Source organism: Megalops cyprinoides, chromosome 1 (assembly GCF_013368585.1).
Source record: "Megalops cyprinoides isolate fMegCyp1 chromosome 1, fMegCyp1.pri, whole genome shotgun sequence".
NCBI classification, from domain to species: Eukaryota; Metazoa; Chordata; class Actinopteri; order Elopiformes; family Megalopidae; genus Megalops; species Megalops cyprinoides.
The window spans coordinates 73161408-73188450 of NC_050583.1; the positions used below are offsets into that span (position 1 = coordinate 73161408).

The 27043-nt window shown below is 37.5% G+C and overlaps 2 protein-coding genes across 3 annotated transcripts in view; one reads left to right on the forward strand and one right to left on the reverse strand.

The window, feature by feature from the left end:
• The first annotated feature begins 777 nt into the window (after nt 1-777).
• Nucleotides 778-9300, forward strand: LOC118785601 (neuromedin-K receptor-like). Its single transcript, XM_036540412.1, has 5 exons — nt 778-1252; nt 4210-4404; nt 5032-5182; nt 7684-7880; nt 9114-9300. Exons 1-5 carry the CDS (start codon nt 846-848, stop codon nt 9298-9300), a joined length of 1137 nt encoding a protein of 378 aa, XP_036396305.1. The 5' UTR covers nt 778-845.
• Nucleotides 9301-13242: 3942 nt separating this feature from the next.
• LOC118774185 (hexokinase-1) overlaps nt 13243-27043 on the reverse strand; it is a 42505-nt gene continuing 28704 nt past the window's right edge. The window contains exons 10-19 of one of the 2 annotated variants that reach the window (XM_036523348.1): nt 26361-26665; nt 24176-24324; nt 19607-19726; nt 18286-18381; nt 18124-18135; nt 16905-17004; nt 16468-16651; nt 15777-15932; nt 14982-15215; nt 13243-14561 (exon numbers count right to left, since the gene is read on the reverse strand). In XM_036523348.1, the coding sequence (XP_036379241.1) occupies nt 14414-14561; nt 14982-15215; nt 15777-15932; nt 16468-16651; nt 16905-17004; nt 18124-18135; nt 18286-18381; nt 19607-19726; nt 24176-24324; nt 26361-26665 (1504 nt within the window). In that variant the 3' untranslated portion in view covers nt 13243-14413. The remainder of the gene's footprint in view (nt 14562-14981; nt 15216-15776; nt 15933-16467; nt 16652-16904; nt 17005-18123; nt 18136-18285; nt 18382-19606; nt 19727-24175; nt 24325-26360; nt 26666-27043) is intronic. The other variant, XM_036523353.1, reaches the window with a different exon arrangement.

The following is a 27043-nucleotide window of genomic DNA, read 5'->3' on the forward strand; positions in this document are numbered from 1 at the left end:
CACATTTACTTGCTCAGCAGATGCCATAAATTACTTTTTTGCACATTACTTGTTTATATACCTGTCTCTTTACAGACACAATTCAGGTTCAGCAGCAGGATGAATTATGAAGTGTATAGAAACATCTTGTCTGCTCACTTCCAAGCTCACCGAACGGCTTCGTCGCGCAGGTGGTGGTGATGTCTATGGGTCGCAGACTTCAGGCACTGCATTGCACTCCTTCTGTATTTTCTCCTAGCGCTGAGACTGCAAGTAATTCAGACCCATTTCTATTCCATTTTTATTCTACAGCACGACGACAGTTAAGATAATTAATACGATGCAAAATATATAACTTTAGCTTCCAAACTGTCTTTAAAGAAAACACATTTGTTTTGAGCTTAAGATTAGTATTAATTGAATACAAACAGGGCATTTTGAGAACACCTTTGCGTAAATGCTCCTCATAACAGAAGCCAACACCCTCAGATAACTGCTTTGTTGCAATCACGAATTCTCCTCCCCTACCACCAAAACGTCACTGTACTCAATCACCTCCCAACTGGAGTATGTCTTAAATTCCATCACTTCTCAGCAGAAGAGGTTGGCGGCGGTAAAGCTCCGTGAACGTATGCCTTGACGAAGACTCATGAAGTTCACCGTTTACAGTGAGCGACGTATCGTTTGTAAATGTGCACGTCATGTTTTTGAGAGCTCAGCAAAGTATGTCGTCATTTTTAATTTGAAACCTTGAAGATGTGTGTTTTCATAGGTCAGGATATGCCGAGATGATGCGTAAAATTTGTTCGGCTCTGACGCTTTTTGCAATATCAGTATCAGACCTAAGACACAGCGTCTGAATAAGAATGGATACAACTTCGGCCCCTCTGTTATTTTTGACCTCAACTGTTTCATTTGAAGACATAAAGGATGGAAACGAAACCACCACTAACGTTTTCGCACAGCCAGGCTGGCAAGTAGCTCTCTGGGCGATTGCATACGCATTGATTGTAACCGTGTCCGTGATTGGAAATGTAACTGTCATTTGGATCATTCTCGCACATCAGAGAATGAGGACAGTAACCAATTACTTCATTGTGAATCTAGCGTTTTCCGACGTGTCAATGGCAGCTTTCAATACCGTTTTCAACTTCGTCTACGCCTTGCACAATGACTGGTACTTTGGATTAGGATACTGTAGGTTCCAAAATTTCTTTCCCATCACGGCTATGTTCTCAAGCATATACTCCATGACAGCAATTGCTGTTGATAGGTAGGTAAGCCAAATGTCGGTATATGATGAAACAAGTTTGTTATAGTGGAATATGAGTTAAAAACACTGAAGCTGAATTCTTTATTACCAAAATTAACTCAAATCTGTATGTTACATCTAGGAAGATCAATTATTCATAATATACGGTATATTTTGGGCGTATTAATATATTAATGTGACATTTAAACACGCATTGGCAAACGTAATTTGCAAATTGTTGTGGCTTAAATTGTCGAATTTATTATGGAACGGCAGAGAAGTTTTTAAATTGAAAAAGAAAATCTGTTTTGTAGTAAAAGATTATGTAATGCAAGTGTCACAGAATATTTGCTATTGTTTATGCTTGACCGTATGTAACTGTAATGACCGTATTCGGTGGGGAGATATTTGGGCTAACGGCCTGTTTTAAGAACAGTTATTCATTTTTTAGTTCATTTCTTGCATTATATTATTTTACTAATTAATTACTTACGTATCCACCAAGAAGAAGTGTTGATATTTCTAATATTCACATTGCAATTCCTATTGACTTTACTTTTTACTGTTTCTTTAGTTGCATGCGATAAACTATATCGGGAAACACTCGGTCAGGATGCATTTCTAAGTACTATAGACCCCGGTTGCTTTTTTATTCACTTCTTGTGTCCGCAGGGGTTGTTTTACACTTAAATATTGTAAAACGTGATCCAGTGTAAAGCCTGTAGAAATCGTTCAGCAAAGCACATCTTCCGCCAATTAGCGTTGTCACCCTCAATTTCTGAAAGTTGGGAGAAGCTGGTTTACAGATGTAATAGGATTGGTTTGCCTAATAATTACGTAGGCAATTTTTCATACACGCCTAGAGTTAATGACAAGTTAATAGAACACCTCAAAACTGCAGAATGATTTGTTTTGACAAATAATTAGGACTCTTGTAATATTGAGGAATTGACTGAATTGAATTAATTGTATCAACTTTATTTAATTTGACCAGAAATCATGGCTGGGTTACTTTTCAAATTTTGAACCCACTTTTTTCATTATAGGCAAGCCTTAAGTATGCCTTACATTTTGATGTCTGTAAAACACACAAATCTATCCAATTAGTTATTAAACCTGCATAGTTTTCTTTTTTGAGCTAATGCAACTGTCTTTTTTCACAATAATGAGATGCACAAAGTAAGGACATTCATGTACCATACAATTACATAGCATTTTGTAAAATAATGCTAGAATTATGCTAATTTCTTATAAAGTATATTAAAACATACTGTTTAAGGAATTCCTTACCATCAAATACCAAATACAAATGACATTCATTTTCAGTAAGCTTTTCAAGTTTTAACATAATACTCAACCCCCATTTAAGATATAGGCCCACAGTTGCTCCAAGGCTAATGTTTCTCATATCAATTTTTCAAAACATGTCAGATGTCAGAGGGTAAATCCCTGAAATGTGTGTAATTTGTGGTTATATATTTCATATAATTCTTTTTTTTTCTCAAAAATATGTAATATTATACATAATAATACATAATATGTACATTGCTCAGACCATTATTATATTTGCTAATATTCAGTTTTATTTGCAGGATTTAATTATTGTTTTTGGAGTCTTGAGGAAAGCTTGATGTGTGATTGTTTTAGTAATTGTTACATTTTGTTATGTGGACAACACAATCAAAACACACATTTAAATATTTTACATTTGTCATTATGTGTTTAAATTAATTTTATTCAAGTATTAATGTATTTATTCAACATTTGTACAATGATGTTTGAATAGTAAATCTGAGGAAAATTATTGCACCAAGTGACTTTGCTTGTTGACATATACATGTAGAGAACATGACACCTGAGACATTTTCTAAAAAAGCCTCCAGTTCTAAAGGGACTTCCCCTTGAAAGACCCCTTGAAAAGGTCTTTACAGAGAACAATGAAAGCCTAGCTGAAAAGAATCTTACTGTGTCATAATTATATCTATATGATAAGGAATTTAATAAAACACTGATTTCAGTGTTTTGCCCAGATAAAGACTAAGCAGTTGTTAATGTGTTTTTATGGAGGGAACACAGGCACCAAAGAACAAAGAATTTGCAAACAGTGCATGCTTGTTCTGATATTAGCACACTCTATGTGCAAATATGAATATGTGAAATGATTATGCTTTGAAGTCTTACAAGATAATCGTGATAATATAATGCCAAACCTTTTGTCAAGGTCAGACATTTGAACAAAATGTTCAGCATGAAAGGAGTCAGGTTTTTTGTTATGTATATGTCTATCCAGAAGCATGCATGTTTCATGGGGTGGCAATGTAACATAGTAGTTAAGGAGCAGGACTTGTGACCGAAAGGTTGCTGGTTTGATTCCCTACTGGTGCACTGCTGCTGTACCCTTGGGCAAGGTACTTAACCCACTATTGCCTCAAATATCCAGCTGCATCAATGAATAACATCGAAAAAAATGAAACTGATGTAAGTAGCTCTGGATAAGAGTATCTGCTAAATGCCAATAATGTAATGTGATGGGTTTTGATAAATCAAAGAAAATTATCATGATTTACATTGAAATATGTATTGCTTGCAGTTTCAGTGGACATGTATTCAGTTACATTTAATCACAAGTATAGTTAGATAACTCATTTGTTGTACATTTATATAGCTGCAAAACATTACACATTTCTGGCAGATAATTCATTCTAGTATTAAAATATGTTTTAATCCCATCCTCTGATATTCATGTTGATATGAGGCTAATATGAGGACAAAGTGGTGTATTACAATTAACAGTGCTGGTTAGATTGTATGGTGTGGAACTAAAGGATTGTGGGTTGGAATTTAAAATGGGAGTATACCCTTGAGGTATATACCCTTGAGGTATATACAGTACATGAGTAAAACTCGCATAGTAAATCCAAATGCATTAACTGGAAACATGCACAAGCCACATGTAATAGATCTTTTTTCTTTTACAGGTACATGGCCATAATCCACCCATTAAAGCCCAGGCTCTCCTCAACCTCCACAAACGTAGTCATCGGATTGATCTGGGCTGTAGCTTTCTCCCTGGCTTTCCCACAGTGTTTCTACGCCAAAACCATCTTTTACTCCCCCCGCACTGTTTGCTTGGTGGACTGGCCTGAAGACATTGGGGGAAAGCATCAGCTTGCGTGCGAAGCCATCCTACTTTCTCATTTGCAAGAACAGCTTTAGGAACACAATTTGATGTTAAATATACTGTTCAGCTTAGATGGATTTCAATAAATCAGGGTTGTACATATCTGTACTTTCCACAATAATCTTTTTAAGCTTAGTACATACTGGGCATGCATTTTTTATTTTTCTATTTACATTAGATTTAGCTGAAGCTGAAATTCATCCAGATATTCTTCTAAGAAGAACAAAAGCCATCTGCAAATTAGCACCTCACTTCCAACTGAATAGAATACTAGTAGCATGGGTATGGTTTTACTCAGATCATGTTTTATTAAACATTATTACAGTGTTATTTTTTGTTGGCAGTTGGACAGTATTTTTATTTATTAGTAGCTTTGTGAATGAAAAATGCTGTTTAAGTAATAGGTCTACCATGAAAGTATTGATAGCACAAATTGTTTTGTTTTCAGGACTGAATCAGGCCCCTAGACAGGTGATTTTTTTATAGCCAATGTAGTCAAAGGTAGTGAGCAGAATATTATGTGAGACACAAGGGTCTACTTCAAGTTCTTACCAGAAACAACCAGAGGCCAATTATTTGCAAAAAATCAATATCTGTATGTCATTTTTTTTTGTTTCAGGTACCAGATTGCATTGATCATCCTGATCTACCTGCTCCCTCTGCTGGTGATGCTCGTGACCTACAGCCTTGTGGGCCGGACATTGTGGGGCAGTGAGATTCCTGGGGAAGCCTCAGAACACTATCAGAACCAGATACAGGCCAAACGGAAGGTCAGCTGTAGCCATATATGTATAAAGGGGTGCAATCCTAAATACTGAATTTGTAACAGAATTGCAGAGGGTGTCCTCTGTGCTGAGTTTTGTCATATTGGAATGAACCCCCTTAGGTCTACCATAGTACATGTGATATCTTCATGTGACTGACCAATTGACTTCTGTCATCTTGTGATGACTACATATAGAGTATATGTATATCGCATCTGTGTGTGTGTGTGTGTGCAAATATATGTGTGTTCATAATGGTCTATTAGCATATTTGTTTTGTGTGGCATCAGTAAGATACAGTTTGGTTGTGGGTGCTTGTGATGGGATGAGGTACTGGAAGAAAACTCAGATGACTACAAAGGAATGCACAAATACTTTCATTTTTGGAGAAATTGAAGTATTGGATCATTTCATTTGAGCCAAACCTTGCATAGTATAGCCAAATCTTGTATACTATAACTTGGGGTGGTGTAAAAAAAAATCACAAGAAGGTGTACTGCAACTGTACCTGATACACTTAAGTAGGAGATTACCGCAGAATTCATGCAGTTGAGACTGACATAAAACATGAGTTTTGAAATCATTGAGTCATAGTAAGCGTCTCTACTTCAGGATCTGGCAACAATTTCCAAGCTGTTCAGTTCTGCCCACTGGTCAAGGTTGTGACAAGTACTATACTTAACTATAGCTGGAGACACAAAATCACATACCATTTTTGCTTTTTTCCTGAATTATTTGGTATTTTTCATGGCTGTAGGCAGGGATACAAACTATTCTCTCCATTCCACTTGTTTTTATAACTTATAGCCCAAGTTATCTGTGACAATACTCTAACTTCCACATTGAAAACTGATTTCTACTGCTACACAAATTCTTTATACACTGATGATACACTTGTATACATGTTAGACTTGTAGCCTTTTCTTCCAAATATGCTTAAAATTATGAATGATTTTTAGTCTACAGCTGGCACTGAATTAACTGTTAAAAAGTTGCATTTGCATGGGTGTTACTCAGTTCTGATACAGGTAGGGTAATATTCCCCCTAGCCTTCCAGCTGCACATTAAGTGACTTAATTGGGTATTGAAATATATCATTTTATTTTAAAAGAACTTCAAAAAATTGAAGGGGGTCTAGGTGGATGCTACTATACTTTCAGCATCAACCCCTGCTACATTCCCTGCTACATTCCACAGATAAGTTCAGTTATGTTTCCATTGCCTAGACTTTTGAGTTACTGTATAGAGAATGAGGGGAGCAGCTGCTTTCTATTCCTATGTTATTGAATGATCATTTTCATTGATGTTAGAAGTTGAAAGCTGAAAGAAATTGACTTGTAGTGTGGAGGTACAGAGTAAGGCAATTATTGTCACTAAAGCATCTGACACACTACACATTTTTAAGTCAGTGTGGGATTTCAGTGTGCACATGCTGAACTTCAATAGGAATCGTAGCAAACCCATAGGAAACATAAACTGGCTATCCCCTGTATGAACCATTAAGCCTTGCAGCCGATACAGAATGATGGCCCGTCTGGTTTTCAATCAACCAAAGAAGGCTCACGATACATCTCCATTTGCTTTGCTCCACTGGCTCCCTATAGCTGCCCACATCAAGTTCAAGGCATTGATGCTTGCATTCAAAACTGCATCATTACGCTCTGCTACTGAATGGTGTCTGGTTGTCCCGTCACATCGTGGCATAAAATCAATATCCAGAATTTTCTCCGCCATTGTCCCCCAATGGTGGAATGAACTTCCACACTTCATCTGTTCTGCTGAGTTGCTCACTCTCTTCAAGAAACATCTGAACACAGCTCTTCTGCACTGGCCTGAACAAATGAAAAACACTACCACCTAAAGCAATTTCTTATGTTTTGTTTCAACTTTAACTTTGTTAAAAAATTTCAAATCTATGGTTTCATACATTTGGATCTACCAAGTGTATGAAACCATAGATTTGATCTACCAGCTAGCTTGAAACCATAGATTTGATCTGCCAGCTAGCTTGTACCTAGCTTGTACCTTGTCTAGCCAGCTACTGAAACTTGGTCATGCAGCGCTTCTAATATTGTTGACTCCTTATGTGGATTTTTGTTTGTGCTGTACTCTGCCTCACTTGTAAGTCGGATGAAAGCATCTGCCAAATGAATAAATGTAAAGGTATTAAAAGAGCTAGATCTGGGAGAAACTTATTGTGGATACTAAGATTGCGTGCACTGTGTGTGTGTGAATCAGTGTCCAAAGGTCAAAAGATTTTGAATAATAATGCAATTAAATTGCATAACAATGTAAAATATAGAATAAAAATTATGAAATGATATGTTTGATAGATGACAGCTATATTCTAGCATACTCTTTGTGTCTCATCTAACAGCTGTTTTCCTATAGTTGCAGGCCATTACTCTTGTGTTATTGAAAATGAATCATTCTTACACAAAATTGACTTTGTGTAAAGTTAAAGGTGTAGCCATTTAACACATTAATCTCAAACTGTTTTGTCCCAGGTGGTGAAGATGATGATTGTGGTTGTTGTGACCTTTGCCCTCTGTTGGCTGCCCTTCCATATGTACTTCATTCTGGGCAGCTTCAATAAGGATATCTATAATCAGAAGTACATCCAACAGGTCTACCTGGCCATATTCTGGCTGGCCATGAGCTCCACCATGTACAACCCCCTCATCTACTACTGCCTCAACCAAAGGTACAACCTTTACAATATACAGGATATACATAACCTTTACTCTAAGCAAGGGTGAGGACCCTTGGACATTGGCTTTCATGAGGCACAATGCATGCTAATGCTCCCTGACAACTAGCAGTGCCAACTCACCAGGATAATCACTGACATCACCTAGTCATACATCAAATCAAAAATGTAAATAAGCAATCTGTTACCAACATCGGGTTGTATCAAACCGACTCAGCATTTCCTTACCAGTTTTAATATTGCGTTTATGAATGACATTTGACCAGTTAGTCACAATTTTGACTTTACTTACTTTCTTATAAACTTTAATGCTTGAAATGCTACTGTGATATGATAATGTAGCAAATGTTAACATTTGAAATGTATTATGTTCTAAATAAAAAGTTGATACAATTCAGTTAACTTCAGCCAATAAGCCAGAATTTACAATTAAGCAAGAATCAGAAAGATCTTAGGGGGAACATTAATTTATTAACTAATCTTGATGAATACAATTAATGTTAGTGATCTTGTAAATTTAAAACGCGATATGATGAGCTGCTCGCTAACCCTGCATGCAGGTCACAAGCCAGTCACTGTTAGCCAACTTCCATGTTTGTCTGGGTGTACACTCTACAGGCTTAGGCTTGGAATCATAACTCATAGCCCAGGTTTTATTTAAATCAAACAAAGAACAAAAATAAAGATTTCAAAAAATAATGGATGATATTTATGTACAAATATTTAAATATTTATACAATCTTGGCTGAAAAACAGTTTGAGGGAGAGATGGAGTGCAAATCACACTGCAAATTCTGTCACTTGCTGCCATGACGAAACAAAGTGCATCCAAATAAGGAAGTCCAAACTCAGCAAGGGAATATATCCGTTTGAAGCTCATTTTCAGTGCACCCCCAAAAATAGTGTATTAGGCTTCAGGTACAACCCTAGCTTCTGTGCATATCCATGTGTATCCTCACATTTTAAAAATGACAGAATGAAAAACTTGAAGGAAAAAAGTAAGAGGGTGGTACAAAGTTCTGATCCAGTTACCTTTCAGAAAATACAGAAATACACCCATGTGCTGAAGTTGTCCAAAAACTGACAATGGTGTAGATATTTTGCAGCATTGTTCCTGGTGGATGCTTATGAGACTGATAAGTTACATGATAAATGAGAAGTTATGATAAAAATATTGCAAAAAGCTGACAACCCAAATCAAGACCTGGTTCTCATGCCTTCCCCCAGATTCCGTGCAGGTTTTCACCGTGCCTTCCGCTGGTGTCCTTTCATCACTGTATCAGAAGAGGACAAGATGGAGCTGCAGCACAGAAGGACCTTCATGATGACACGTAGTTTCCGTATGGAGTCTACCACCACCACAATGTATCGTGACTCCGCCGAACACACCACTACCAAGCTTATCAAAGCCTGAACCTAACTGTATCCTGCTCGTAAACAAGAAAAGAGTAAAGGACTTGGAGAAATGGGAGGGATAAAAGATTACTTTCTACTACACCATTCAGCTACTTCACCATCCACCTTAAAAACATTGAATGGCAAGGTATGGAATTCCCATGGAAGCCCCTCAAACATTAAGTGAGTAGGAATTAAACTATGTAATTGCACATACTAACTTATGACTGTTGCTCATCACAGTGGGAGGTCATGTTTATACTTTGATTAAAAAAAAAAAAAGTCAGCTATGTAACCATGGAGCATATACAAATATGTGCCATTTACTTAGTCCTTTCTGGCTTTTTTGACAATGATTAGGGATAAGGAATGGGAGTGGTATAGTAGATCCTGGATGATGTTTCGGGACATCTGGTAGTTGGTCTCCATATGGATCCATGATGCAATTGAAGCACCAAATGCAGTTATTTAGGAAAAACGAAAACTGTCACATTGACCAAAAATCGACTACTGGTTATAGCACCAGACAAATGAATCATTCAAAGTATAATGATAAAGTGCCTCTTTTCCAAACATTTCCTGTTGTAATTAAAAACAAACTAGGCTTCAATGTGAGAAGTTAATCATACATTTACGAATTGTTAGCTAGAGCAACTGTCACACACTGCAATGAGAGCTGGACACAAGTGCGGAAACACAAAACTTAATTCTAGAACGGGGCAGGATACAAACAGGGTACAAACAAAAGATCAGATGGGACATAGGAATTACAGAGCTGGTTGGATTCAAAGACAAGCACTCAAGAAACCAGGCTTAGCATACCCTTACACAAGAGTAGACTTCACACAGGAAAACTAAACACAAGGGTTTAAATAGGGGAAAAAATCAAAGTTAACGAGGCGGAGACAGGTGAGGGAGATGATTGCTGATCAGACCAGTGATTAGCAGGTCAGCAACTCTGAGTGCTGAATGGCTGAAGCTAGAGTGGGAGGAGGCAAGGTCGTTACAGCAACACAATGTGTTTCAGACAATAGCATATCTATGATGCTTTCGTCAAAGGGAATTAGTTTTAGTAGGCTACATGTTGCAACAATACAAAATGTAGTTGTAGTGCACATAGCCAACTGCTGAAATAAAAAATGGCAGCTAGCTAGAGAGCTAGTACTTATGGTTCACAATAAAAAAGTAATACTGTCAGGACTCCGTCCCCCTAGCCGTGGTGTTTTTGTTTTTTCCCTGTCCATGTGCTTTTTGTTTTCCTTGTGTTCCGCCCCGCTCCCTGCCTGGTCCCTGCCCACCTGATTGCCCCATTACCTTCACCTGCCTGCCTGCCCTTTCTTTGTTTTCTGCCTGCCGTCTTGTCCCGTTGCCTGATCATTTGCCTGCTCGTGTTACCGACCCTGTTTTTGTCCGCGGACTGCCTTCTGGTTTTTGACCCTGCCTGCTTTTGTTTTCGCAACTTGCCTGTCGTCATTAATAAACCCGCCTGGAACCTGAAGCTCTCTTGGTCTGCGACTGAGTCCTTGCCTGAGTCGTTACAAATGCATAAAAATCTTGGTCTTCAAAATACCTTCTTGTACAAAACAAACTTATAAATTATATAGTGCTTGCAGTAGCTACTGTATGTGTGTAATGTCCATGCAAAATGCCAAGGGAAAGGAAATGGACCAATATTTAAGATGCATTTGTTTTTACTTCAATGAAACACTGTAAATATCTGATCTGAATGTAAGTAACTTTTCACAGATTTTGTAATTTCATATTAGCTATGTACATTTTGTGTTAACTGTTATTGTTGAATTAGATTGGTGTATATTGGCTATTTATGAAGAGAATTACCTTGCTTGTTTTTAGGAGCTTCTGTCACCTATTTGATCATCTGTTCTATGCTGCTAGTGAGCTGCTACTCAGTTTTCATATTGTTTGAAAAGCACACCACATTTTAAAGTAACTTGAAACCATACTACAAACGCACAAAAGACTGCACTATGAGTAGTTATAGTGTTCATAATTAAAATATTGATTTACTGGATGTTATCAGTGTTTGTCACTGGGTGTGTTATCAGTTAATTCTGATATATGTGGAAAATGCAGTCCTGTGTAACAGTTATTTCACATATATGTCACTGCTGTCTGATATCACTGAGGTACAGAAATGCAAGATGCAGAGTCCTATATCAAAACAATGAAGAAGGCCTCTTTATATCTCTACCATGTCAGATTGTGTCACAAGACCAATTGGAGGAATGATGATGAAAAGACTGAGAAAAGCCAGTGATTACTAGAAGACTGTTGGAAAAGGTCCAGACAGATTAAATACACCACAGTCAATACATATTTTGTGAAAAGGAGAGCTTCTTGAAGAATTATAACTTATAACTTAATTTTTGGTTGGTATTCCTACTCTCATGTTTTTATTCAGGCCTGGTATGCTATAACCAAAGGATGTAATATGTGTATGTCATTTGATGGCAATTGAGATTTACACATTTTAATGTCTGAATGGCACATCTCTTGCTACATGTCTCCTATCAGCATATTCAGATGAAATGGAAATGAATGTGCAGGTTTTGGGCTTGTTTTTTGTCAGTCACATGCTGTTTATTGATCTTTATGTTATGTGGATCAGCTGATATAGTGGCCTCCTTAAATATCCATTCACTTTGGTAGGGCCATGCAGATCATATCTGACTCATACATTTGAAAGCCTAGTGTCTCTAGGGGATATAGAGCATGATTTTAGGTTTAGGAATAACACAAAAACTAAGATTTAAAGAAATTTCCCTATCGGAAAGAGCACCTCGTGAAAGAGAAACCATACTTTTAGTGAGTAAAAAAAATTGTTTGCATAGTGAGGTGTTTGCTGATATACATTGCCAATTGTGCCTATAATCTGTTTAATCGATTTAACAGGTCCAGATAATGTCATAGTCATTAAAAAGCCAGAAATATAACTGTATTTTTGTAGCTATGGGTATGAAGTTGTAGGCTGTACTGAAAAGAAATAGCAATCCCCTGTGGATTTTATCAAGTGTAAGTCTTATCAACTGAAAAATCCACCTTGCAAAACCAAGGAAAGAACAAATTATTCAGATTGTGGAAATGTCAATGTAGAAATTCAAGCTTAATGGATATTTTGGCGATCAGTTCTGGAGGAATTAGTGTGTGAGCATGCATTTCATATCTTTACAGCTGTCTCTGATAATAACTGAGGATAGCTTATCCAACAGTTCAGTAAACATAAAGCACTTTGCAAGTTCCCTCCATGTAATTGTTTACAGTATGATGGCCAATTGTTCAACCCTTATAATGCTGGGCATTTGTTGTGAATGGAACAGCATATTTTGTGAAGTTTATATTGTGGACAGCCATAACGCTGAGCAGTACGTGCTATAAAGATGTCTTTAATCTGTTTTGAAAACAGTTTTTCCCCAGTTGTCAAGAGCAATATTTCAAAGTAAGTGAGTAATGAGGCGGTAGCTATTCATTTCTTCTTTCTTTGTTTCACAGTAAAAAAAAAAAACTGCATGAACAGAAGCTAAAGTGCTCAGTCAGTTCCAGGCCTATCAATGGAAGATGTAACATGGTAACAAAAAGTTTACTACAAGTGGTGAGAGGACAAAGAGTAAAAATAGATTTTCTTTTGTGGAAAAAAAAGTAGTGAAAAAATGTGATAATCAAATGCATCCAGCTGAAAATGTGTAAATGTCATTAAATTTGATTGCTATGCCTTTTGAGAAATACATAATAGATTTATAGAATACCTCACTGTAATTTTTCTTTGTTGCATTGACAATGATGTAAATGGAGATGTCAGATACAAAAGATGTGTTACTGAATAGGTTTTATCAGTTGCTGTGACTTTATTGTGTAAATATTTCCATCTGTCAGGGGTTGTGTGAAAGAACATAACTGAAGATACAAAGACAACAAAGAAGAAAGCAGAAACAATTCCATTCAATTCACTGCACATCAAAATAAATTTTAATGTATTGAGTTATGTCACTTTCTTGAACACAAGTGCATCTCTATCAATGTACAAAATAAAATAAATGAATCCTATACCTTTGTGTCACCAAGTAAGGCATGCATTCATCATATAGTTTCTGACATGTAAAGCTACAGGTTGTTTTACAGTAGGACTCACAAACATTCACAGTACACATGAAGCATACTGAAAATATACGCTCCCTTCTGACCCAATAAGCATATATTCCATTTGTACATTGCGCACAACAGGGATTCAATAACATCTACAGTAACTCACAAAAGCAACACATACTGCAACTGGGGTCATTTTGGTCTCTGAGCCCTCTAAGCAATAATTATTTTCAGGGAAGTGGTTAAGTGAAGGCAAGAGGTTCTGTACTGGCAGAATTTGCTCAGTTCCAGGGCATACACCTAAGAAGAGCTCAGAGTACATTTAAAGTGGATGGTCAGAGAACATAACATAGAAATGCAGCCGTGACTCTTGCATTTGACCTTCTTAGCAGCTTATTGTCTCAATAATTACAAAAAGAAGAATCCCTAACTTAACATTACCCCATGTTTGGTGGAGGACTTACTGCATCAATGGAAACAATTACAAATTGTAATACAAGTTAAATGTTAACAGGTATCATGTTTGTAAGTACTTAGGACTGCATGTTCAGCACCGTACCGGATGGTGTTTATGCACAGTTCAGAAAATTCATGTGGTCATATGGCTGTAACTGTACTTATAAATATTTTATCACAATATGTCACCCTATAAAAAATAAAGTAAATAGTACATTTACCATCAGTAGTTTCAGAAATTTACCACAGAGATATTTTTCCCTAATTCTCTAATAATCTTCATCACAAAATAAATGTAGACATTAAAAGGATACTGCTGGTACAGTAAGTATTAAGAAAGAAGGGGTAGATCCAAAACTATACGCTGTATCTGAGATTTCTGCCCTGGACACCCAAGGGAGAGTAAAAGTCCATCAGAGATCAGAGAGAAATAAAACATGGAAGTGTTCATCTATCCCTGACTATGAGAATAGCTGGCATGGGTTGAAATGGTCGAGTCACGGCTGCTGAAGAAGAGTAGTAGTCTCATGGATGAAGAGGTGAATTTTGGGTTCTGGAGCGGGCAGGCTGCAGACTCAGTTCTGCTGTTCATGCTCTCGCTGGCGGCAGCCCACTGCTGTAATGAGGGCCGCCCCCTTTCCACTACCATCCTCAGACAGCAGGAAGGTGACATCACACTTAGGTGCCAACTCCTTCACGGTCTGGTGCATAATTCTGGAGAAGCTATTTAGACAGGAAGACAGGAGGTCAAAACCTTTCCAGAAGTGGCTGGGGTTGCAGACCAATGCCATGTCACAAACCCATGTTACATGTTACATGTAATGTTTGCTGGCGTCATGTGAGAAGTTTTTATAGACATAAAATGCTGTACTTTGATTTTGGGACTTCCCAATAGTGGAGCACCTTCCATTCCAAAATTATTCCCTTAAAGAATTATTTTCATTTATAATTGAAATTGACATCAATTGTACCCAACAGTTCTATTCAATAAATAAGAGATACACAAATTTGCCAATCAAAATCAAATAAAAATAATCAAATTAAAAAATATAATCAAAAACCAAGCATTGATTGCATTGATTATGCCTATAATCAGTAGCAACAAATGGCACAGACTGAGCCTTCTCTTGATTTACTACTTACTGGGGGTGGAGTTTGTACAGCGTGCCGTCGACTCCCACAGTGATATCTAGGTGATCCAATCCTCGGTTCTCTCGGATCTTGTCCACAACAGCAGCCATGCCGGCTCCACATATCTGAGCAGCCCGGCGAGATACAGTGCCACACACCTCCTTCACGATAATACTGTCATCGCACGTGCTGTCCAGACCCAACTGCTGCAGGATGGCCCTTACCTGCAGCAGTGCCAGACGATCACTAGAGGATAACAATGCCAAGAAAATTCTATAAATACTTACATTTTCTCAGCATAGTAAGCACCCCTTCCTCTGCCATACAGAATAGACTGCAATGCATCATATAGATATTATACCCAGAATTTCCCTTCGTTGGCTACACAATGCTTTGATCCTAGAAGAAAAAAATAGCATACAATAGTCTGAAACTTATTCTAAATAGATGGGATATCACACAATGTCTGGAGATTTAAAGTGAAGATTTATATGCAGAAAACCTATAAATGAGGCATTTCAAAATCCTTATGATGGGTCACTAATGTAGGACACAAGGAAGATGAAAGAGATCATTTAAAAACACATTAAAAGTTATCTCAACTGACAATTCCCTTTCTACTTCCACTGAATCATATGGCATGCTTTGGATTCTTAGTAGCTCACATGGTGTCCTGTAAAACACTGAACTCTGGTGGCTCTGAGTTGGTCCTCTTTTACTCTCCACTTCTACAGTAGTAAACCATTATATCCATCTTTTCATTCTTCATCAGAACGTCTGTTAGAAAGCCGATACTCCATCACTTGCCTCTCAATCTGGGAGAGGAATTTGGTCTCGAAGATGCCCCGGGTCTTCAGTGTCTCAGAGATCTGCCCCCTGAAGAGGAACCCACGCTTTGTCAGGTCGATCAGGATATTCCTTACGATTTCACCAAGGTACATCCCGCTGACCATCTTCTCGTATCTGAAACAATGGCAAAAACTCAATAAGAATAGCTAAATTAGTGGACAGACAAGGTCATCATGGGTTCACCCAGATCCAAGACCTTAACCAAGCCCATGTAAGTTTTCCCTTTCCAAATGGCAACAATTTTTTTGTGCTAGGCCCAGTTTCCATAATGATATGTGAACAGATTCTCAAGATTCATTCCTCCTTGCAAACACTTCCTCTAAATTGGAACTGCTTTAAAGAACCTTCCTACTCATATGGACGTAATCACTGTACAACACATTGCTGCTCTTACAATGCGGCTGAATCAACTTCAGGAATTAGTTATGCTATGAAGAATATATGAAACTGGTTCAAAAGCCTTTTTCTTTACTGTTTTAGCTAGCCAGTGACCAAATGTGGAGTGACAATAAGGTTGAGAAAAAGATGGCCTATTAACTTCCAATCACACAGAAGCCTGGTGTGTGGAAATTCTACACTTAAGATTAATGACATTAATGAGATAATAACATAGATTTCTTTGCACAACAGGGAACAAATAACGGGTCACCTTTGTTTGCCCTCATTGAGCGAATTTTCATCCACAGCCCTGTCATACTGTGTCCTTATATCATCCAGACAGCCATTGTCTCCAAAGGCCCCCCACTCCATGTTGACACACATGCGGCCCTGGTCTCCATCCACAGTCTCAATGTTTCTCATCTCCTCCATATAGCACGCATTGCTGCCTGTTCCTACAGTCATAACAGATACATGGTCAGTTTGGTCATTCCATTCACAGTGAATCCAAAACACTGATTGATTATAACACTGTAGTCCTTATTGTAAATCACTCCTCATATTGTTAAAATTGTTAGAAAAAATAAATTTCACTAAATTTATTTCACTTAATGATGTCCAGTCAGTTCACTTCATTAGTAATGATGACAAAGGCAACTTCCTTTTTTGGTGAATACAGTTATGATTTAGATGAGAGAAATGTCTTACCAGCAATCAGACCAACTTCACAGGAGGGCTCTTCGTATGCACAGGTCATCATTGTCCCCACTGTGTCGTTAACCACTGCCACCACGTCCAGGTCAAACTCCTTTAGCAACGAAATACACATGAGGTCAGTGACATACATGTCTTGCATCTTGCCTTGTCAGGTCTTGCAAGCACAAAGAGCAGACCAGACCAAACACAGCACAGTAGCACAGTACAGAGCATCTGTTAAATGTCAATATTGTAATGTAGTGTAGTATAGTGTATCGAGGTGCCGCTGACAGTGATAGTGAAGGGAGGCCACTATTCTGAGGAAAGCTTTGGGATTGCTAGTTAGTACCAGTTACTACCACTTGAAATTTCTTTGAGCCAAACAGAACAATGCATCAACTAATTCACTAGGTAACATAGCTGTTTTATAATTAAGAGGCTTTCTTTTTTGTTAATGTTTGTCATTAAGTTAGCAACAGAGTTAATGACAAAGCTGGAAATCTGTTAAATCATAGCCAATATCAGCTAGCTCACCAGCAAGTTACACCAAGCTAAAGTCAATCACCTGTTGGTTGGCTAGCGAGCCATATTAGATATATACTACTAATGTGATATAATATGGTGACCATATGTCCTCTTTTTCCCAGACATGTCCTCTTTTTGGCACACATTTTTTAGGTCCCATAAAGAGGACATGTCCGGGAAAAAGAGGACATATGGTCACCCTAGATATAATACTTTTTTAATATACACAGTAAATACACAGTAATTGCAATACATGTGTCCTAAAATCCACAACCTCGGTCTATACACACTACACAGACAAATCTAAATGTACACATACTTTTGTCAGTCATAGAATGTGAATGTTTAAACAATGTTTTCAATGAAGACATGAAAAAGTACAATTGTTTCAGTGTTATTTGTTTAATCAAATAGTGTTTATCTATAATGTCCTTCCAGAACATGCAGAGTTCTTGAGATAATAGGATGGAGGCTAGGACCTTAAACTTCCATGGTTGTCTTTAGCACTTTTCATTATCTAGTACAAAAGATATATGATATATAATATAAGATACATTATGACTGGAATTTAAACTGAGGTGCAAATAGTTAATCTATGTGTTATTCACGCTTTAGCACAGAGTCATTCTAACTCTGCTCATGCATCTGTACTACTTTACCTGTATTTTGAGTGTTTGTGTGTCATTTTGTTGAATTTATTACTTACTGGGTCTTCAATCTAAAAGGTAAGGGTTTTAAAAGAAAGAACTGAGGATAACAGATCTTTGATTAAATCAGTTGATGAAAAGTTCTGCAGAAATTAGGATATCAATGAACATAAATCTTAGATTCATTGCTACAATGTGCTGCTTCCTATTTATTTTCTCACCTCCTTCCTTTTGATTCCCTCCCGCAGAAGTTCCACCACATCCTCCCCCTCACAGTCGGTGGCCTTGAAGCCTTTCGTCCAATTTACAAGGATGCCCTGGGCCGTAAAGAACCAGTCTTAGTGTTATTCATGTTTCATTCAGAGTAAACAGCAGCAGTCTGTAAGCTTCTCATTAATCACTTGCATATATGCAGTGGCACCATGCTATGCCACATCAAATAAGTACTGAAGGTCTACTTTCACTCGATCAGCCAATGTCTGCATCCAGGCAAGTACCTGGTAACTTAAAGTCACTGAAAAAAGTCAGTGTCACTTAAATCTCCGAAATTCATCATCAACATGGGAAAGACCAAAACTTGGACTTGGCCGTATCTGGACCTGGGTCATGACCAGTATATTATATACAGTTCAGTTAGGTGACTCACTGACATAGCTTACTTGTCAGTACTTCTGCGTGATGTCCTGCTTGTATTGTTTCTGTCTTCCTGTCTGTCAGTGTGGGTGTGTCTTTTGTTTGTTTTTTTTTTGCATGCATGTGTTTTTGTTGTCAGCCCATCGTCCCACCTCCTGTCCTGCCTATCTGCCCTGCTGCCACACCCACCACCTGAAGCCCACCCTGCACACCTGTTCCCTGTTTACTCATCACCAGCCTGTGCATATATACTCCTCTATCTTCTCTGTTTTTCTGCCAGTTTGTCTCAGTTTATTTACCTGCGTGAAGTTGGCACCCCAAGTATTTAAAAAGTTCAAAATGGTTTTACTGTTCGTTTGTGCTACGTTTGTGCCGTAAAAATTTTCGTTTGTGCTGCTATGATTTTTTAGATAACAAATTATATTGTATGTGCTGTGACGTCACCAAGCACCCCAACCTCCTCTGAATTGCTCCAAAATGGTCTCGTTCGTTTGTGCTACGTTTGTGCCGGTTTGTGCCATAAAAATGTTCGTTTGTGCTGCTATGGATTTGTAGATATAAACATTATATTTTTAGGCAATAACGTCACCCAGCACCCCAACCTTCTCCGAATTGCTCCAAAATGGTCACGTTAGTTTCTGCTACGTTTGTGCCGGTTTGTGCCATGATCATTTTCATTCATGCGGTCATGCTTTGGATAAACACTGTACGTCATGGCAAAAATTCTGTGACAACTTCCAGAACGCTGCTTTCTCCATAATTACGAAAGTGGGTTCTACTGTGCAACGTTTTGCTGGTTGGTGCCCTGAAAAAACTTTGGCATTACATTATTTCCTGATAGGCCTACACAGAGCGCTTCAATGCCAAGAGCAATAACAGGGAAAGACAGAAAAGAGGTGGTCAGCTCACCGCATCGAGCCTGGTCTGTTTGCAGGGAAAGGAGAAGGTGAAGCCCAGTGGCAAGCGAGCATTCTTCATCCCCATGTAGTCCAGGAAGTCAGAGATGCAGTGCACAATGTGATCAAAGAGCTGGGAAACAATAGGAGAAACCAGTTTTATTGACATACTTACAATTATCTCTTGAAAGTTACAGGATGATACCACCTCTTTGAGCACACCGGAGTCACAGTATTTAGATTTTTTCTTATTTTTTGAATTGTAAGTCATTGAGGAAAAGATATGTAACAATGCACTGTGAACATAAATTATCCTCAAAACAAAATATATCTACAGTACATTTGTTCATTCAAAATAACTATTTTCTAAATGTGGAGTTTGTAAAATTATTTGGTTTTTATTTTTCTTTAAATCCAAGACATTAATGGTGATACATTTAATTTGAAAAACAGTGAAAATTGGTGTATAAATTCGAACACGCAAACCTGGAAGAAAAATGGAGTTAATTTTGACATGATCTTACACTTGCATAATTGTGTGTAAAGTCAAAAGTTGTCAGGGCTCCGTCCCCCTAGCTGTGGTGTTTTTGTTTTTTCCCTGTCCATGTGCTTTTTGTTTTCCTTGTGTTCCAGCCCCGCCCCGCTCCCCGCCTGGTCCCCGCCCACCTGATTGACCCATTACCTTCACCTGCCTGCCTGCCCACCTGCATCCCATCTCCTCATCAGCCCAGCCCTATTTCTACCCTGCTTGTTCCTGTCTTGTTTGCCAGTTCGTCTCAGCGTTTTTTTGTACCTGTTTTGTTCCTGCAGTTTTTTTCTTGATTTCTGATTTCTCCGTGTTTGACTCTGCCTGCCCTTTGTCTTCGTTTTTCTGCCTGCCGTCTTGTCCCATCGCCTGATCAATTGCCTGCCTGGTTCCTGACCCTGCCTGCTCCGGTTCCCGACCCTGTTTTTGTCTACGGACTGCCTTCCGGTTTTCGAACCTGCCTGCTTTTTGTTTAGCAACTTGCCTGTCGGTATTAATAAACCCGCCTGGAATCTGAAGCTCTCTTGGTCTGCGACTGAGTCCTTGCCTGAGCCGTTACAAAAGTATTGTCACCATATTGTCATTAATGAACCCTGATTCACATCACATGCTACTGAATGTAACATTTTGGTGCTTACTCTAACTTTGTCAGGATTTTTCTAATAGATGGCAATGGTAACTAAAACAGATGAACTGTGAGACTTTCACACATTGTTTCTTGAAAGCCTGTGGGTAAAAATATGTGAAAACATACATAAAGGGGTTTAAATTGAGGTGACAATCAGTGTAGTCTTATTTGTCAGTATAAAAATATAGGGCTATATATATATATACACAGGGTTAGGGAGTAACATGTAACAGCGTTACATATTTAAAATACAAAATTTGAGTAACTGTATTCCATTAGTTTAATTTGATTTAAACTAATTTAAATTGATGGTAATCAAATTAGTTGCATTTTAAAACTATTTAGATTACTGAAGAGATTACATTGGATTTTTTCATTTATTTTTTCATTTAATGTTAATTCAGTTGGAAAATCTATCCAATGACCGGCAACTCCGGGGTGTATCTCCCATATGCCCCTCCCAAAAAAAAAAAGATGAAAAAAGCACCAGCCTGCCTGACTCACAAGACAGTAGAATGGAGAGTGAGACAGAAAGCAACCAGTGCAACGCGTTTATGTCATGGAAATACTGGGACCATTTTACTTTCAAATTTGGCAAAGGTCGCAACATAACAGTACAATGCAAGCTGTGTTTGCATTCAACCAAACTGCTACCCGCTTCAAAAGAGTCTACCTCTAACCTGAAGGATCATCTTGCAGTAGCTTAAGTTCTCTTTTTCATCATTTAGGATAATATTGATCGCTAGCTAGCTTACATAGTTTGGCTGAACTGGATTAGCTATTCAGCTGGCTAGTAGGTACAGTATTAAAGCTAACTAGCTAACGAAGTTGTTAGAGTGACAAAACAAGTGAAATTTCACATGTTCAAAACTGATTACTCCAACAATTTTACACGATGCATATTATACATTAAATCGTTAAGCTACTCCTTTCTCACTCACAATGTGTTTAGGGTGGCTCGTGCCTTTTCTAACTCATGTTTTCGTGTAATGTACAGTTTTTGAATTAACATTTACAGTTCTGAAGAAACTGTGATGAAACGCCCACAGACATAACATGGGGGTGCCAAATTGTTAGCCACAACAATGCTAAGTGAACATTATAAAAATAACCATTCAGAACCTTAGTCGGATGGACATTCTTTAAAAAAAAGCTGTTAAGAACGTTCTTTGGATTCCATCTTGCTCTTTCAAGGACCTGTCAGTGCTTGCTAAAGAAATAATTTGAAAAAAAATGGTACTTAAAATGGCTTCTGTATTTCGGTAATGAGAGAAATTTTATTTAAAAAGTATATTAAAATATTTTGAAAACTACTTTTAAAGTACTGTTGTGATCAATTTATGCACCTGTCTAAATGTGAAAAGTTCAGTAAAATAGGCCTTTTAATTAGTCTTTTAGCTTCATCATAAAACATATCAGTAATGAGAATTATACCGGTGCACATCCTTATAAAACTTAAATAAAATGCTTTAAATGTTTTTTTTCATGTGATATGTTATCATAATTAAAAAAATGTATAGACTGTATTTTATGTATTGAGTAAAAAAAAATCACTCAAGAAGTTTAGCTATTTAGATTTTGACATCACTTGGACATAGATTGTGAGAATCACCCAACCAGTATATGCCACATTCACACTTTTACTTTACTAAAAATTAAAAACACAGTGTTCAGAAAGTAATCCAAAGTATTTAGATTTTAGGATTTAGGATTTGTTATATGGGGGGCTCTGTGGTTTCAGGGTTGCCATGGGTGCTCATGTGTGTGCGCATAGACAACAACATCTGATTGATATCATTCGACACTGTAAATAAAATATAACAAGGTGAGACAACCCTCTGCTCTGAACATTAAAATGCTAATCACAGTCATTCTAGATATTGTTGGCAGTGTGCAAGACTACAGCTGATGACAATAAAATCTTTCTGTAAGTGCACTCTCCTGTGTATCTGTGTCAAATATAGGAATGGTGTTGTTACCACTAAAGGAGAGAATAATAATACAAAGTAATATGAATAGAACAGTCTTTTTAATAGTTACATTAAAGTGGAATTAATTTACATCTTACAATATTACAATATACACAGGCTGCCAACTGTCCCAACACCTTTTCACATTTCCAAACCTTTCCATGACTTTTCAAAGTCCCATAAAAATTCAATCACCATTTCCTTGCAATCTTGCTAACCATAATCTATAGATAGAAAAGTGAAAAAATGGAGAAGCAACTACATGTGTATTCACTGAGGACACATTATCCCAACTAGCTAGATAGAAGAATTAATGTAACAGTTAGCTAGCTACCAGATTGGAGGCAATCTGCTGCAAACTATCTTACATTAACATTCATTTAGTAAGATCAAAACATTGTTTAAGCAGAATATCACAGCAATTTACATTCTGTTATTAAACGTGTCAGTTTCTGACCTATACTTTGCCATCCACCTATCACTCTGCCATCTGTACTGTCTGACTGACTGACAAGTGACTGAGGTCACTGATCTGCTAGGTAGCTTTTAACCCTTCCACGCATACGGTCACACCAGTGTGATTAGAAAACTAGATTGGAAATACTGTAGCTAATTTTGGCTTTGAGGAAACAGCGATTTAACATTAAAAAATAGCAAATAGCAAATGCTAACTGAAAACTATGAGAAGCTTAATAACGTTAATGAAAACATAACAAACTAGATAACATAACACACGCGCTACATAGCATAAAAAAGAAATTATGTGTGAAAGGGGGAAACCCATTGACAGAAAAAAGAGAAACCCTGTGAAAGTTCTGATGTTCGCAGGTTCTTACATCATCTTATTTATGTTCTCTACTGCTATGAAGGAAACGTGTTTTAGTCATTGTTTGAGTTATTAAGAATGAGAAAAGTGTAACAATATAGATGTGTGAGGCTGATTGTCCCCTGATGACATAGAAGAACGCAGGTGTATGTGCCGACCCAATTTAATCCCTGTATATATATATATATATATATATATATATATATATATATATATATATATATATATATATATATATATATATATATAAACACACACACATACATCATTACATTACGTTACACAGTTGGCATTTGGCAGATGCTAATTCTGGGCTAAGTACCTTGCCCAAAAGTACAACAACAGGACCCCAGCAGGGAATCCTTACCACTATGCTATGCTGCCCATATATATGTACATACATCAACTTATAACTGGATGGTTGCTATACCTTATATAGCAAATTTGTAAATAACTTCAGAGTGAATCCCAACTTGTATCTTAATTACCCTCCAAACCCACTACTGCCACCCTTCCCCCCATACCACCACACACATACACATTTCCCAGAACTGCTTCCCACTGCACTTCTTTCCCTTCAAACAACAGCCTTTGATTTCTTTTTAGTAGTGTTTGGAGCTTCCCCTGCATACCTCTTCTCCTGTCCCTTGCATGACTTCAATGGGAATGGCATAGATTTTGTTGTGCATCTCCACTGTCCGCCTCTTGCCACTGCGGATCTTCACCAGCAGGACCCTGAAATTTGTCCCTCCAAGATCCAATGCCAGGAAATCACCATTTTCTGAAAGTATAACCAACATAACAATACTGGTTCAGTTTGATGTGAGGAATTTCCACAGATCTCTTTATTTTATGTTTCATCTTTACATGTAAAATATAAAGGCATAAACATGTATAACAGTGAAACCATCACTTGATAAGTCTTGCATTTATATTAGTTGTTATTTCCTGTTATTTACATTATATATAAAACTTCACTATATTTTCAGTATAAAAGCAATTGTGTGATTGAAATTAAGAAAGGTGACTCCTAAAATGTGGCTGTGATCTGTGTTTACATGTCATGGACATGATTGGAGCCATCCTCCAGGGACATATTCTATGTGGCAATAATCATTGGGGTACCAACAAAGAGTCATTGCTATATAGTGACAATATTTTCTTGACTGTTCACTGAAAGTAAGGAATTCTGACAGGAAGGAATTTTTTGGCTTCATAAAGTAAACAAATTTTATTTAATATCCTGTTGTCAGGTGTATTCTTCATAACGGCAATAATAAACAAAAAATAAAAAGAGATCTATTACTATTTTTTTTAATCAACAAAGCAACTTTGAAGACATCGGTCTGTGCGTGGAGGCAGTGGCCTAGGAGGGGAAAGAAACAGACATACATTTGAAATTTGATATATTTTTGTTTATACTCTAATAATTTGGAAATCAATCTTCTTAATTAATTATATTCTTTATATTTTAAGTTGTCCAGATGTGCTATCATTTGTTCATTGAAAAGGGTTATCTAGGTAAAAAAATCCCACTTTCTTCTTCCTTGTCACTCATAATGCTGTAAAAGCAATCATTTGACCGCAACAGTTGCCATGCTTCACTGTAAAATTACAAATACATCCTGAATTTTATACCTGTACAGTCATACAATGAAATACCACAATAACTGAATGGTTTCATGAATCTGGTAAGACACCCTGGATTGTGGCCTACAGGTGGGTTGTGAAGTGGGTTGAGATGGATTGCAAAATGCAAGTGAACATGTTGGATCAGTTCTTGTTGGTCAATACCTTGTTGGCCATGTATATATTCATAAAACATAATGGCTAAAAATACCTTGTGACAGGTTTTAACAGTTTTTAACATAGATTTTAATCTATGAAGACAGTATCCATTGAACAACTGAAAATGAAGTCATAGGGAGCAGCAACATTGATGCTCCATGACACTCTTTTCCCAGCCATAGTTGTGAATGAGAACTTGTTGTCAATTGACCCTTTTGCTTCAATAAAGGTTTACTAATACTGTGAAGTGCCCAGCTACTCTTCTCTTGCTTTCACCATATCAGGTGGGCTTCAGATCAGTAACTTATGATTTACACTGTAGATAATGGGAGTATGGGCGTATGATTTTGGTAAGCATTTATAATGCAGTCAGTACACCTAAAAGATGTACTAATCACTAGTTTACTAGTTACAGATAGTGTCCTAAGCAGGTGTGGTATTATCTATGTCTATTCATGAGTGCTCAGGATCTGAGAGTTCACTGGCGATAATCTTTGCAAAATGGAAGCGCCAAGGTAACATCGTGATACCAGAGAAAAATTATTTAAAAAAACAAAACCCATTGAATAAAATAAACTTAAGACTTCACCTGCTACAGAGCCTTTATAGTGGTTATACATCCTTTCAATGATAATGTACAGGTAAACCACAAACACTAACATCTGATGAATGCAGGTGCAGTTACAGCTAGGCTACAGCTGACTTGGCTTTTAAATATCTAGCTGGCAGAATTTTAAATAGACAGAGTTATTTATGTAATATTTGTCGGCAGGAAAAAAAGATTGTTTTCATGTTTTTTTTATCTTTCTTGATTGTATTTTATAAGATAACAGTAATATGAAAACTTAATACTTAGACTTCACCACTACCTGCTTAGTATTGCAGCCTACAACATTCTTGGCACTGCCAATATTGACATACCATTACCTCATCCCTTTATTATACTGTCTCCATAGATATTTATGCTCTACTCTGATGTTCAGGGAGGCTCCTGTGGAATGGAATCCTTCAAGCATCTTCTTTTCATACCTGAACCATCGGGTGTGCTGCGTACAAAGGTTGGCAGCATCTTGACCGTGGCTGTGTCATGTGTCTTCTTGCCTAGGCCATTTTGGATCTCTGTCCTCATCCTCTTCTTGACCTCCAGCAGCTGGTCTTTGCTGAGACAGAACTCTGCCAATGTCTGAGCGATCTGCCGACTCTGGTCTGCCAGCCGGTAGGCCACTGCAGTCACCATGGCGGCACCCTTGCCACTTCCACTTTCTGACAGCAGAAAGCGCACATCTGACTCAGGCACCAGGCGTCGTACTGTCTTGTGTAGACGGCGGGCATACCTATGAATGTGTGGCAGGAAGACTTAAACTCAAGCAAATATTTTGCCTTTCAGCTATCCTGAAACCATTATTATTACTATTATTATTATTATTATTATTAATAATAATAACAACAATAAAATAATTGTTTCTGCTATTAAATGTTAATACATTGTGCTTTTATTGTTATAGTTATTTAATAGTAGTAGTGGAAGTAGTACTGTTAACAAATAGCAATGATATTAAAAACAAAAAAGACTAGGAGATTGATACACATTCCAAAGCCTTGCTTTTGAAAAGTTCTGCACAGCAGGATTGTTGTTGTATACAAACCAACCAAAATACTGTTCTGAGCCAGCCAGGCTTTCACTGTCATTGACAGTAACAATCTTATCCTTT

What these genes read in the sequence shown, in the direction of transcription:
- LOC118785601 (XM_036540412.1), top strand. Translation starts at nt 846, where the DNA reads ATGGATACAACTTCGGCCCCTCTGTTATTTTTGACCTCAACTGTTTCA. An exon ending in GGGGGAAAGCATCAGCTTGC is followed by an intron (nt 4,405 to 5,031) that starts GTGCGAAGCCAT and finishes TTTTTGTTTCAG; the next exon opens with GTACCAGATTGCATTGATCA. An exon ending in AGATACAGGCCAAACGGAAG is followed by an intron (nt 5,183 to 7,683) that starts GTCAGCTGTAGC and finishes GTTTTGTCCCAG; the next exon opens with GTGGTGAAGATGATGATTGT.